Source organism: Oxyura jamaicensis, chromosome 3, assembly GCF_011077185.1.
Source record: "Oxyura jamaicensis isolate SHBP4307 breed ruddy duck chromosome 3, BPBGC_Ojam_1.0, whole genome shotgun sequence".
In the NCBI taxonomy this organism is placed as follows: Eukaryota; Metazoa; Chordata; class Aves; order Anseriformes; family Anatidae; genus Oxyura; species Oxyura jamaicensis.
The window spans coordinates 10,556,068-10,570,766 of NC_048895.1; the positions used below are offsets into that span (position 1 = coordinate 10,556,068).

The 14,699-nt window shown below is 37.8% G+C and overlaps 1 protein-coding gene across 4 annotated transcripts in view; it reads right to left on the reverse strand.

Annotated features, from left to right (window-relative positions):
• FSHR (follicle stimulating hormone receptor) overlaps positions 1–14,699 on the reverse strand; it is an 83,405-nt gene that overhangs the window by 43,709 nt on the left and 24,997 nt on the right. For 3 of the 4 annotated variants that reach the window (XM_035320484.1, XM_035320485.1, XM_035320481.1), the window contains exon 2: positions 6,514–6,585. The exons of the other annotated variant lie outside the window; for it this stretch is intronic. In XM_035320484.1, coding sequence (XP_035176375.1) covers positions 6,514–6,585 — 72 coding nt within the window. The remainder of the gene's footprint in view (positions 1–6,513; positions 6,586–14,699) is intronic. 4 annotated transcript variants of the gene reach the window in all.

Here is a 14,699-nt window from a genome sequence, read left to right on the forward strand (position 1 = left end):
ACCATGGAGGGGGAGGGCAAAACCCCATATCATAAAAGTGGCCCCAATAAAAGATTTATTCTTTGGGTTGTCAGCCTGAACTTTGAATTTCTTTGTTTCTACTGATTACTGGCTTTACTATTTTTGAACTATAGCTCCCTGTTCCCTGACAGAAAATACATATTTAGACTCATTTAAAAGAATTCAATAGCATACTTATTTTCATGACATGGCCCTAAGATGCAGAATGTTATGCATAACTTCCTATAGTATAGATTAGAATTCCAAATCTATGGAATTACACCTTGAGAATATACCCTGGAGAATTTATTACCCAGGTATGATCCTTACCTGATTCAGTACATATTTTGATACTCAAATTGCACTGTGTTCCCCTTCCACCTTAGGAATAATTATTTGTGTAAACATACACTATTTAATGACATATCACAGCAGCTCCTGCAAATTCATTTCTTTGTTTCTTGGGGGTGGGGTAGGGTGCAACAGATTTTTCCAATGGATACAACAAGAGATGGAAAGGAGCTCCTGACTACACCAAGTTTGAAAGGTACTGGCTACGTTGAATTCTATCAATTTTTCTCAAGAGAATTTTAATGATTGTATTTAATCACTACCTCTCGTATAATGAATGAGGCAGAATGCAATATACTGTGCAAGAAAATTCTGAGAAACTGCAGCGTGCTGACGAGCTTTCTTTTGACCAGAAGACGTAAACTGCTCATCCTTAGGAGATCACACATTTTCTGCCTCCCAATCCCTTCTTTCTCCTCTTTCTGAGCTATATGCTGCCAAGTGTTACAGAACCATGTTTGGGCTGACTGAAACCAATTTCAGGAGCAGAGGGAGTGATGGACATCCCTTATCCAGTTGCTGTCCCAGGTAGCTCTGATGGCTACTATTGAAGAAGGTCTGGATTGTGAGTTCACCAATTTGCCAGGTTACCTAAATTTGCTAAATAAAGCAAAAACTTATAGTCAGTGATACTTTCCACTATGCCAGAGTGCCCAGATAACATTTTTACAGTCGAATGCAGAACTTTGTTTCTATTCACGAGAAGCAAGTTATACCTTGATTTAGCAACTTTAGTATGTCTCAAATTACTCTCCTGAGGCATCTTCATAGTTTTCAAGTACTTCACTTTGGTTTGGACATTATATGATAACTCATGTTGAAAAGGAATGCATGACCTGCCTTTTAGCCTATAAAGCAAATGGGAAAGATTTTGGCATCATATCAGATTGGTTGTCATATATGAAATAAGCTGGTGCCCATGTATCTAGGTCACAGCAGAATCTGTTCAAATGAACCATCACTGGGTCAACAGTCCCAGCAAAACCAAAAACAAACAAACAAAAACAAACCATAAAATCTTGAATGCACTGAGTGATGAAATGAATATATGATCCATAGACATTTTCTCTACAAATTCATGTGGATGCTATAGATAGCTAGTGCTTACATACTCTGTCTTCCATGGACAGAAGACTTCAGTTTCCAGGACTGTCAACTTTGGCAGATTCCCTCAACTCTAAAAGTTTTAATACTTTCCAGGATTTTCAGAGCTCTCATAAAGGACCTAGCTCATCAAGCTCTGATCATCATAGTATGGCTTGCGTTCATAAAATGTGCTGTTGCCAGAAATGTAAAAGAAAACCACTTCTCCCATTAATGCAAACTACAATAAGGTCAATAAAGGTGTTTCTCTGTGATGTCTTATAGTTTAAGAAATTTTTCATCCACATGGTTGAATTTCCTTGGGTTGTACACAAGTTAGATTTGATAGCAAATGATGAAGTAAAGCACTATTTTTTAGCTTAAACCTTTCAAAAGGTTTCAACAAATTTTCAAGGGGATTGTGTTTCAGAATACAGAAGTAAAGGCTATTTGGCTTGTACAAGGTAAGGCAATACTATCTCTTCACTACAATATCACTGTTCAGAGAAAGATGGCTACACTGAGTATCTTTCCTCAATGACAGATCAGGAACATGACAAAGTCCTAAGTCAGACTTGGTTTGTCCTCCAAAAATCATTACAGGGGTATTTCAACAGCCAAGGGAGACCAGCATCCTCACACTACTTCTATCATCCAGCTGATGACTTGGAGCTGCAATTGTTCCCTAGCTTTTTTGGCTGAGGTTTACTAATCACCATCCCTCTTCTCTCTGCTCTACCACACTCAGCCCAAGACTTGAAATAAAAGCTCATACTTAGCACCAGGCATTTCTGACAATTGATTTTTCCAAGTGGGACTGAGGCATTCACCTTTCCCTAGAGTAATAATAACTCTAATAATCCTAACTCTCCCCATCATTAGTTCAGCCACTGAGGATCAGACCAAACTCCCTATAAATATGATGCCTGAGTCACGCATTGTTAAATCAACATTCAAAAATTTGCTACATTGTAGAATATGTAGGACACTTAGCAAGAGAAAAAAAAAAAAAAAAGAGATTGCAATATTGCTTCAGGCTTTTTCTCCTCCAAGTTAAGCACTTTCAGTGCAGGTTGAAGATGACATAGCAGTTGCAGAGTATGCTGAATTGATTTTGCTAGTTATGTGCCTGCCTGGCATTGCTTTTTATTTTAGTAACTGAAGAATTAATCAGTTCTGGTAGTGTGTAAATAAGTTGGTTGAGCAGGAGTCTAGAAAAGCTACCATGGTCCAGCTTAGTCTTGGCCAAGACTTCTCAGCAGAAAACTAAACTTATAATGAGAATAACAAAACTGCTTCCCTGAACACCTATTTGTTAAATTAACATGAACTCAGAGCTGTGTAGAAGTCACAGAGCTAAAAGCAATAAGATGGTTAGGCTGCTCCTCAGACCTGTGGGTTTCTGCAATAGTTTTCAGTAAGAAAACTTAAGTTACACCATTATTAAGAGAAATCTCTTATAATTACAACCTGCCAGTATATTTCATAACTTAGAACATTTTATTTAACAAAAGAAGATGTTTTTCCTGAAAAATATTTGTCCATGTGACAGTCTGCAGAATGGACACTTCATATACTTTCAGTATCTGAAGCAATTTAGATGGGCAAGAAGATGAGCTGGAGTTGCTTCAAATGGGCTCTCATTCTTTTAGAAATCACAAAATGGTAGAAGTTTTCCAGTCACAATTTTCTTCTTCCCCCAATATCTGTATTTGGCATGTGATGAAATCCAAGATTTTGATCTATAACTAAAACTGGAGCTTCACAGGGAGGGCAGATCAGGTTCTCCATGCTGAGAACATTTTGAGGTCACACTAGTTCTTTCCATAAGGATTTATGGTTGCTAGTGTCCATACTGGAGATTCCTTGGACAGTACAAATGGAAAACAAACAAGATCTTCCATGGGTACCAAGACTGGAGTCTAACTGAAAGCACTTGACTGAAAATGTTCAACGTTTTGTGGCAAAAAAACATTTGTTCAAGGTTTTCAGTTGATTGGATATATAGGATGAAATTGAAATGCATAAAGAAAGCAGGAACAATGATAAAAATATTATTGAATGATTCTTCTTTGAAAACCAGGCATTTTTAGTGACTGTATTCAAAAGCCTTCATTTGCTTTGAATACAAACACAAAATACTTAAGATTCTTATGGAGGACTCATCTCAACTCTGACTTGTATTTAACTAGCCCTATGGATGATTCCAAAGATGACCATTCCCTGCAATTTAGGAACCTTAGACCTACCCCATTCTCAGAAACACTGCTGGAAATCAACTAGAGATGATAACTGATGAAAACAAGTACAGATCTTTTGGGTTTCATGAGATACTGCTTTTCATCAGTAACACACTCGGGATCTATTGTCACTCTCCTAATTTTTAATCTGTTTAGTTCTATGCAAACACTTACTTGCAGTACATTGAAGTATCTCATTTGTATACATCAGGCACGTGGTAAAATGTATACATTTTACCACATGGAGATATCACATTATTAATAGCTCTGTTCCTTCAATAAACTGCAGTTTGCCTTAAACTTCCTTTTTGTGCATGATCTTGCAAGAAAAAAGAGGCTTTCATACAAAGACTCTGTTTTTATATGCAAATATATCATCTGATTGCACACTTTTTTTTTTTTTTTTTTGCCTTACATTATCATGAATATTTCTGATAAATGTTTTATAGGTTAGGTTTTGGATTTGTGATCATTTTCAAATTTTATCTGTTTGCTGCACCATTTGCAAATACTGCATTCTTTGCTGATGTTGATTGGTCTCATTTACGTATTTATCACACTTTTATTTTCAAGGATATTTTGCTATAAACTGCCTGTCCCCATTTCTCTTCCAGGTACTAATAGCACATAGATACATTTTCAAATTTAGCTCTCTTCCATGTGTAATTTTTTTGGTCAACAATAAATCACCACTTAAGAGACATTGTATTCAATGTGATCGTTAACTTATTATATATCCGACATATGGTTTCTGAGTAATTAAAGAAAATGGGAGCAATGCATTTTGCAGCCTACTTCACTGTCCAGAGAGCTGAATGGTTTTCTATAAGAACTAGACTTAAAGGAATCCAGCATGACTGCAGAGAAACAAGTGCCAAAAAAATGGTGACACAATGTTGATCTTACCCCTAACCGGTAATTCCTGACCACAGGAAATAAGACCTTTTCTTGTCAAGTAAAATAAGCATTTACTGTGGTTCTACTTGATATTGACCAACAGCTCTTGAATCCCCCTAGCATGTTCACTCCTTGTTCTTCATTCATCTATACTTTTCTAAGTTCAAAATACATTTCACAGATGAAATAGTTCAGAAAAAAACGTAAGTGCCCCATAATAGTTCAGATTTGATGGTGACTGTTATCTTTTCTGGTGCTAGCACCAGTTAACCCGTAGATTTTCTGTAGTTAAAGAATGTTAGGAAACATGATCACACTAGTGGTGGAGGGCTGCAATACACCCACAACAGACTAATGGGTACCTGATACATCTGTTCATCAAGAGTGCTCATCTTCAGGCTTATCACTAAAATTAGATGCATTCTCTCTTTATGTGCTAAGATTTTCAGAACTATCATCTGCAAGAAACTTCTCACATCCTCCCAGCTGGCTCTAAACACGAAGAGTACAGTCCTTTTTATTCATTAGAATAAATTTAAGAATAGAATTAGAATAAATATTCATTAGAATTGGCTTACCTGTTACAAACGGCAGTGCTCCCTAATCTTTCACTGATTTATTGTGATCTATTAGAAAAATCTCAAATTAATCTGTTCCCCATGGTCTTCTGGCACTCCATTTATTGCTTCATAGAATCATAGAAAGGTTTGGGTTGTAAGGGAACTTAAAGATCATCTAGGTTCAACCCCCTTGCCATGGGCAGGTAGACCTTCAACTAGACCAGGTTGCTCAACGCTCCATCCAGCCTGACCTTGAACACTTCCAGGGATGGGGCATCCACAGCTTCTCTGGGCAATCTTTTCCAGTGCTTCACCACCCTCACAGTAAAGAATCTCCTGCTAATATCTAATCTAAACTTACCCTCTTTTAGTTTAAAGCCATTACTCCTTGTCCTATCACTATACTCCCTGGTAAAGAGTTCCTCTCCAGCTTTCCTGTAGCCCCCTTTAGGTACTGAAAGACCATTATAAGGTCTCCCCAGGGCCTTTCCTTCTCTAGGTTGAACAACCCCAATTCCCTCAGCCTCTCTTCATAGGAGAGTTACTTAAGCCCTTTGATCACCCTCGTGGCCCTTCTCTGGACTCACTCCAACAGGTCCACGACACTTCCAAGGTTCATGTTCCCCCACTGGAGACCCCAGAGCTGAATACACTACTCTAGCTGCAGTCTAACAAGAGTAGGGTAGAGTGGAAGAATTGCCTCCTTTGACCTACTGTTCATGCTTCTTTTGGTGCAGTACAGAATACGGTTGGCTTTCTGGGCTGCAAGCGTGCATTGCTGGCTCATGTTGAGTTTTTCATCAACCCAAGTACTTTTCTTAATAGCTGCTTTCAATCCAGTCATTGTCCAACCTTTATTCCTGTTTGGGATTGCCCTGACCCAGGTGCAATACCTTGGACTTGGCCTCGTTGAACTTCATGATGTTCACATAGGCCTGTGTCTCAAGTTCTCCCTCCATTGTGCTGACTGCACTATGTAGCTTAGCATTTTCCACAAACTTGCTAACGTCATACTCAATCCCGCTGTCCAAGTCACCAAAGATATTAAACAGTGCCAGTCCCTATACCAACTGCAGAGCAACACCACTTATCACTGGTCTCCATCTGGACATATAACTATTGACCACAACTGTTTGAATGTGATTGCAATGACACTCACTGCTGACCTTTGACCAAGGACTGCCCACTTGTTGATATGAAAATCTATTTATGACAACGTTTTGGAACAGATTTTTTTTTTTTTTTAAATAAAAAATAAAGAAAGATGAAACTAGGTTGAGTTCAGAGACTGGAGTTGCTTACAGGCAGTAAAAGGAGCTGCAGTTAGAAACTTGTTTAAAGTAAAATGGTTGTTTCCTAGTAAATATCAATACAATACATACATTTTCTCTAGGTCATGAAGTCCTGAAAAAGCTCCTTTTGGAATGACTCTCATCTTGGTAAGGACAAATCTCCTGAAAATAGAGAAAATGGTGTGATTATTCACTGTTCACAATACAGGCCTGCGTGACAGCCTTTCTCAGTACAGAAGAGGCCTAGAATAGAATAGAAATTGAATCATAAAGGTTGAAAAAAGACCTCCAAGATCATCTGGTCCAATCATCTCCTTACTACCACTAAACCATGTCCCAGAGCACCAAGTCTAACCTTTCCTTAAACATCCCCAGGGATGGTGATGCCACCACTACCCTGTGCAACCCGTTCCAATGCCTGAATACTCTCCTTCTAAGAAGAAATGTCTCCTCATTTCCAACCTGAACCTCCCCTGGCGCAACTTGAGGCCATTCCCTCTAGTCCTATCACTAGTTATCTGGGTGAGAAGAGGTTGACCCCCAGCTCCCCACAGCTTCCTTTCAGGTAGTTGTAGAAAGCAATGAGGTCTCCCCTGAGCCTCCTCTTCTCCAGAATAAACAGCCCCAGTTCCCTCAGCCACTCCTCACAGGACTTGTGCTCCAGGCCGTTCACCAGCTTCATAGCCCTTCTCTGAACACACTCCAGGGCCTCGATGTCCTTCTTGTAGTGACAGGCCCAAAACTGAACGCCGTACTCGAGGTGCTGCTTCTCCAGAGCAGAGTACAGGGAGACAATCACCTCCCTGGTCCTGCTGGCTACACTATTCCTGCCACAAGCCAGGATGCCATTGGCCTTCTTGGCCACCTAGGCTCACTGCTGGCTCATGTTCAAGTAAGCATCAACCAACATCACCAGATCCTTTTCCTCTGCACAGCTTTCTAGCCACTCTGCCCCAACCCTGATACAAGGCTGATATCACTGATACAAGGAGAGTCTCCATCCTGAAGGTTTCACAGTCCAAAAACAGCTATGAAGTTCATAGGCTTCACAGGTCTTCAGCTGCCTGCCTGGGCCAAAATTACAGCACTGTGTTGGTCTGCTGCTGGAGCTGGTGGGAAAAAACATCCACCAGTGAGCTGGCAAGTACCCTGTTGGCTTCAGTAAGAAACAAACAACTGGCCACTGGCCACTACAGCTGTGTTGCATGCTGGGAGGTAACAGTTTTTTTTTCATCTTGTCCTCTCTTTTGAGAGATACTCCAGCACAGGACGAAACAGCTCTGTGGAGCTGAACTGGGATGAGTTGCTTATACAATGTTGTAAGGTGCTACATGCATGCTTATACAAGATAAGCCTTAAACTGTTGCACAGGTGTCAGTATCTCCCATGAGTGCCACTTTAATACTCTTCGTTGCTTCTCACAGTCTCTCTTCTAATTAATTCACAATATGACATAAAAATGGGACTTCAGAATATACACCTCTATCACACAGGAACCAAGACAACATTTTAATCATTTTTAAAGGTCACTGTAGATACTTTATGAAGAATAAGTATTTAAAATACTGTATAAACCTTTTTGTTAACCTGAACTCTTCTTTTATCACAGTAAACAAAGACTACTACAAAACTTCTGATGTTACTCAAAAAATGAAATGTAGGATATCTACTACACTTAGAAGCAACAAAGTATTAGCTAGGTAATTATTTCCTTTCATGCATTTAATCATTCATAGGTAGTGAGTACAAATCACTGCATATATAAACATGACCTGCTCATCAAGACACATGCTTCCCATGATATGCATATGACTAGATGCCAAGTCAGGAAAGCATAGCTGAGGCATGAGAAACCCTACAGTGAGTTTGCAGGTAGAAATAGTGTCATAAATAGAAGTCAAACTCTCAGGTGTTAAACACCAAGCAGATAACAAATGAAACATCAGATAAATGTTGGCTACATACATGAGATCAATTTATCATTTAGTTTCTTGGTCTATTTTCCCATGGAAATGTTTTCTGAATTAATATTTTGTGTTAGTATTCTTATTCTTATTATTTTTTCCAGTGAGCATGCCTGCTAGACTTATATGTAATCATCTCAGAGAAGAGTTGGTTTTGCATGACTGCTTGGAGTCTCCTTTCACTCTGTGTCTGTGCTGCCTTATTTTACCATCTGCAGAAGGGTAGAAATGGGTACTCAGCCTGGTATTACCTGCTGTGTAGTCCTGCAGATTTAAATACAATACCTAAAAAACTAGAGACATTCTTTCTTTTTGTTCAAGTAAGCTATTTACAGAATCCTCATTTATTTATTTTGGCTGATTAGTTTAGAATTTTCATATGAGACTCATGTTTTAGTCAAAATTGTAGGGAAAAAGTTATTATTCTGATAGAATTACATAGTGATAGGTTTCTTTCTTATTATTACCTTTTTTTTTTTTTTTTATTGTAGATCATAGTAGGATCTACCTCCTTATTTATATTCCCAAATACAACTTAGTATTTACTTACACATGACAAAGTCAATGCACACCTCATTTAGCTCTACAGATGCCACTGGGATTACATCAGGAGTGAATTTTGCCCCATACTTTTTTTTTTTTTTTTTTTTTTTTTTTTTTTTAAAGCATTAAGAAATGCATGGTAGTCTCAGTCCTGAAAGATAATAAAGTAAATTTGGTATTCCATTATTCTTGTACAATTATTAACGTAAGTCAGTAAAAGCTTCTAAGTACTGTCACACAAGTTTTGCAGAATTGAGATCATTATGCAAATGTTAGAAGGATTAAAGAGCTTCCAGAAAAGGCCTAACCTGGATCAGGCAATTTGTAAAGCCCTACTGAAAACACGGCTAGCGTAATGCATGCAAAGCTATGTCTGTACTTCCAGAGTTCAGATATTGGATCTGTGCAGAACAGCCAGCAGGCTTAGTGCTGCAAAGATGAACCATCAGGCAACTTTTTGATCTGCTCTGAATTTTTTTCTAACCTCTCCTTTGTAGAAACACATGCCTGAAGTTGGAGCCCTAGAAAATGGGCTCGATCTGAAAAGCCACCTATATAGATATTTTTTAATGGCAATACTCTAAAATTAATCCTCTCTCTGTAGATAGTCAAGAGGTTTGCAATTCTTTAATTAGATACTGGCCTATGCCATTACCACAATAATAACTTACAGCCTGATCCTGAAACTTATTAAAAGAAAGAAGCTTCACTGATATATGAAGTTACCCATAGAAGTAAAGCCATAAGTGCACAGATGGATCAAACATTGGGTTTCTTTGTTGAATAGCCTGCCTTCGTGTGCTAATAAGGTGCCAGAATTCAGGAGCTATGTTGCTGATGCCCTGGAGATGCTAAAGTAGAAATGAAGTTCAATAGCTGAAGTCACACATTTCACTTTAAAAACTAAGGTTAATTGTATTTAAATGTCCCTGTTAGGCTAATAAAGCTAGCTTTAATGTTATAACTAGCACTGAAAATTAGAATCAGCTACGTGTTGAATTATCAACTATGAAATGAATAGGAGTCCATTACAACGAGTGGCATGCTGTGTTGTCAATAAATCTCATGAATTAGGCTCCAAGAACCAATCTGTACTTTACTTCAGATACTGATATTCAGTATGAATTCTCGCTGGGGCACATGGGGAAAATAATTGCTAAGCATTTCCTTGTTTTTGTTACTGGAATTATTTAAGGTCAAAGAAATTAATACAGTTCACTTTTCTTCAAGCATGTTTTATGTCAAAACAAACAAAAGCATCCTTTAAAAAATAGGTGCTTAATGGAGAGATGCATTATTTGGTACTAAAAATTAATGCTAGGACTTAGGCACCTGCAAAGAAAGCACTGAAAACCATAAAAGTTATGAACATGATGTGAAATTAAAAACCAAGAGCCGGGTGCCTGGCACAACGTGTGAGAAAGGTTAGACCAAAGGTTAGGTGATCCAAAAATCTGTACCCTAAGCAGGGAGCTGTGCAGACCTAGCCCCCAGGAAACCAAATGCAGGTATCCATCTCAACTCCAAAGCATCCAGGTCTTGTATGCCCTCCACGTGTACAAAAAGCAAGAGAGCCCCTGCTCACAGCAGCTTTGCTGAAGTGGAGGAAGGCTTTGTGCTCTCTCAGTGCTGCCCTGGCAGCAGAAGAACAGACACAGGGAATGGGAGTCTCAGCTTCAAGTACCCCTCTCACCCCAAGTGGTGCTTAGCAGTGAAGAGACCTCTCCCTGTGCCCAGCTGCGGCTCAAGCATTGCGCAGCCAGGGCTATGATACTCCTTGTACCATGAGGGAGGACAAGAGGGATCTTAACCCTAGCATTCTCTCTAGAGGCATTACAGTTAGATTTGATTTCCTTTGGACAGATTAAAAAAAATATAATAAATAAGTCCAAAGTTCAGTAATGCTAGTGTTATCAATATATATGCTACAAGACATCCTAGAAATTCTAGCAAGGCCCCCAGTGTTGGAGCCACCAAAAACTTAAAAAAATAATGAGAAAGCAGGAACAATGACAGGAAATGAAACAAAACCCAAATGGTGAACATGATTATCCTGCATCCTACATGTCTGGAAATAGAAGATGGGTATAATAACTACTGTTATTACCTACGTACAGCAGTATAAACGAGTTTAAAATCTGGGCCATTGCTCATTGCATAGAGCCCCTAAAGTGCTGTAGAGGTTTCTAAATCCTGATTTAAACATGTCTGTTGAAAGGGATTCTTTGGGAGCTTATTAACAGAAACTAAAGTTAGCTGCTACAGTTGTGCAAACCCACTTACACTTTATGTATATAAAAATTACAGTATAAAATTACAGTATAAATATACACTTAAATATACAACTTTGCATAATATTTAACTGATTTTTCCCGACTTCTGTTTTTCTGACCATTGGGAGTAGTTGGTTCCTTTTGTGCAGTAAAATACTTTTACATCTGGGGAGAAAATAAAGCTTACTATAAGATATTTCTCTGGACTGAACATGCACATTTCCCACAGGTTTTCACATGTTTCATTCCTAAGTTTTGGGCATTTTATATACCTTCTATCATTTTTTGTCCATCTCATGAATAGCTATAAGATTTTGTATTAGAAAGCTACTAAAAAACTGTTTCTAATTAAGGCTAGACCTGTCAGGACTAGATCAAAGCTATCTCCTAATGATTTACTTATTTATGCAGAGACATCTAAACCTGGCTATTTAAGAGGGCAAGGTCTCAGTTAATATGAATCCACTGACACAGATGACGTACACACCCTTATATCACAATGAAGAACAAACATCCCAAATACATCTTGTTTCTGTATGGTTGTGTCTAGTATAAGAGAAATATCACAGTGCCAAGTTAATCTCAATGCCTGTAAGGAGACCTGATGCAAAGAACAGAAATTATCAGGTACTGGTAAAGTGATCCTGAATAACCCTCTAACATTTTCAGCTACAAAGAGATTTATTGAACTTCTTCCTAAAATAGAGTCTTCTGCAGCTGAAGTAGTTCAGACAGACATAGCATAAGATGTGAAGGGGAAAAAAATCCTCCAGAAAAAATAATATTATTCCATTCAGTCCTATATGAATTCAGGTACAGAAATCAGACTGACTTCACCAAGAAGAAATAGAGGACTGTATGTAATTACTCAAGTATCTGATGCCTAAGGCATAGATAAGTAAAAAGACTTGGTAAATGACAAGATTAGAAAAGTGGATCCATAAAGGTCTTCAAATTGTCTCTAGAAACAAAAGTACATGAAAAACATGTAAAGTGGGTACAGTGAGCAAGTCAGTGTAAATACACCGTGTTTGTGAGGTTAGTCACTTAAGTGTGAAATGCTGTATTTTCTGTGTTCATCAAATGAATTCTCAGACCCTGGTCCCACAGACTTTTTCTTGAGTAATTATGAAAACACTCTTTGGCAAAGATCTCCACCAGAATTTGTTCCCTTGGAGCTGGTGTCCCCTCTTCCCAGCTCCCTTCCTTTCCTTCCACCACAAAGCCCTTCCCCCATCAGCAATAACCTTGCACAACAAGGACTGCATCAATTATCATAAATTAAACTAGTAAAACAACAACAACAACACACCCAACCAGCCAAAAAACAAACAAACAAACAACAAACACAGAAGAACAACACACATTATTTTCTGCTTCATTAAGCATGGCTGAATTTAGTTTTTTTCAAAACACTCTAAAACCAATGTTGCTGATCTACACAGTTAATCAGAAAGTACGCATCTTGTAGAATTCTCTATCCTGGCTTATGTAAATGGCAAATTCATGATGTTAAAATGAACAGTGTCACTCAGATATAAACTTTATAATGCAATGACCAAAGGAAAATAAAATAAAAAAGCCCAAAAGATTTGGTGACCATAATACTACTACCAAATTCAGTTCCAAAGAAATAAATATAAAATTGTTTTCAAAATTCTACTCTAGTCTCTGAGCTAATAAGCTGATGATATCACCATCTAATCCTCTACAGCAGTGTGTATTTTGTCAGACAAAGATTTACAATAAAACGTGATTTATTCTCTTTGTAATTCTTTTATTGTTTCTTTGTTTTTGCATCTTGTTTTGGAGATGCACTCAAGGTACCAGCACAAGCAACAGGTGAGACTGTTATATTTGAGGAGAAGACAATACGATGCCATGACCTATTTGGTGTTCTCTTCTTGATAAAATACAAGAACCAACAAAATCCTGCCCCATTTTTTTTTTTTTTTTTTTTTTTTGCTTGGTGAGTCAATGCAACAGTGAAGGATTATTTTACTTTTCATTCTGTAATAGAAAACAAATAGACATTGCAGACTGTGTCCTAGGTGGTGTAAACCAATCTGTCTGTGTCAGCCTGGCCCTAAACTTTTGTCTTAATTCTCACTGGAATGAATTATGAAATTCTTTTGAACTCAGATTTGATTTGATTTAAATTTGTAAAGAAAATTCCCAGCTCATAAAGTTCCCAGCTCATTGAAATTCCTTATCTCTGGGGTTGGGTCTAGTTAATATGTCCCTAGGAAGAGGAATATGCAGAAATACAGGAACATAAAAATACTTTTCCTTAAATTAGTCATAAAATAAATATATTTTTGTTAATATTGTGAAATACTTCAGTGAATCATTAGGGGAAAATAGAAATTTGCTAATATAACAGGGCAAAACCTACTTTGTTAATGGTAAAAAAAAAAATAAGAGTTTTGATTTTGGAGTAGAAATTCATACACTGAGCACAGAAATCCTAACAATAAAGTCGGTGAGTTGCCTGAATCCCTAGGCAGAACTGTCTTCTCTAGACCCTGTGTTCAGCCTTTTGTTTTTCTTAGAAAAATTATTTTAAGGCAGCTGTTTCATGTTTTTTGGCATGAAGGTGGCTAGATTACACAGCTCAAGGCAGGTGCCCTGAACCAGAAGAGCACTGTTCTCAGGGTCCATAGAGAGCCCAGACAGACTTCGGAACCTGTGAATCTTGAAGCATAAATTGCAATACGTTCACCTACAAAGAAATGTACGTATGAATGTATGATTCCTTTCTCAAACTGTAATTAAACCTAAACATTCTAAATTTTATGTTTAAAAATATTATTTTCATGGGTCAGTGTGAAAATCAGCTGTCTAGGGGGTCGATATCTGTAATCTACAAAGCAGTCTGCAGCTGCTTTTGGACATAGCTATGGTTCCCACTTCCTATCAGCATGCAAAGAGGAATTCAAAACATATAAACCAGATCCAAAACCATCACAAAAAAGGCTTCAAATATCATTGAGCTAAATGCAAAAAGATTGCTTTTATTTCCTTTTTGGTTTCCAAGTCTTTAGAGTGCATTCATATAATGTTTTAAAGCTATTTTCAGCAGTCATGAGGATTTAATTTGGAAAAAAAAAGAGTGAGATTTATATAAGTTGCCTCAGTTCCATGAGATGTTGAGGCTGAGACTTCTTATGTCTGACAGTATCAGGAGGAATGGTATCAGTACTGATAAAACTGCTCCAGCATACTACTGGCTCATCTTTTCACAGAACTCCTCCATCATCCAAATGAAAACTAAAACCAAGCAGAATATTTTCAGTAATGACTATTCATATAACTGATTTACAAAGTTGTTGCAAAAATAGGACCTGAATGGCACAGACATGCTTGAATAATGGAGGAAGAATCTTACATTTTTTTTTCCCCCATCTGAGACATGATCAGTGCATTTAGGGGTCTGAGAACCCCTACTTTACACACATTTAAATTGATTTATGAGTGAAACTGTAATCCCTTGCTA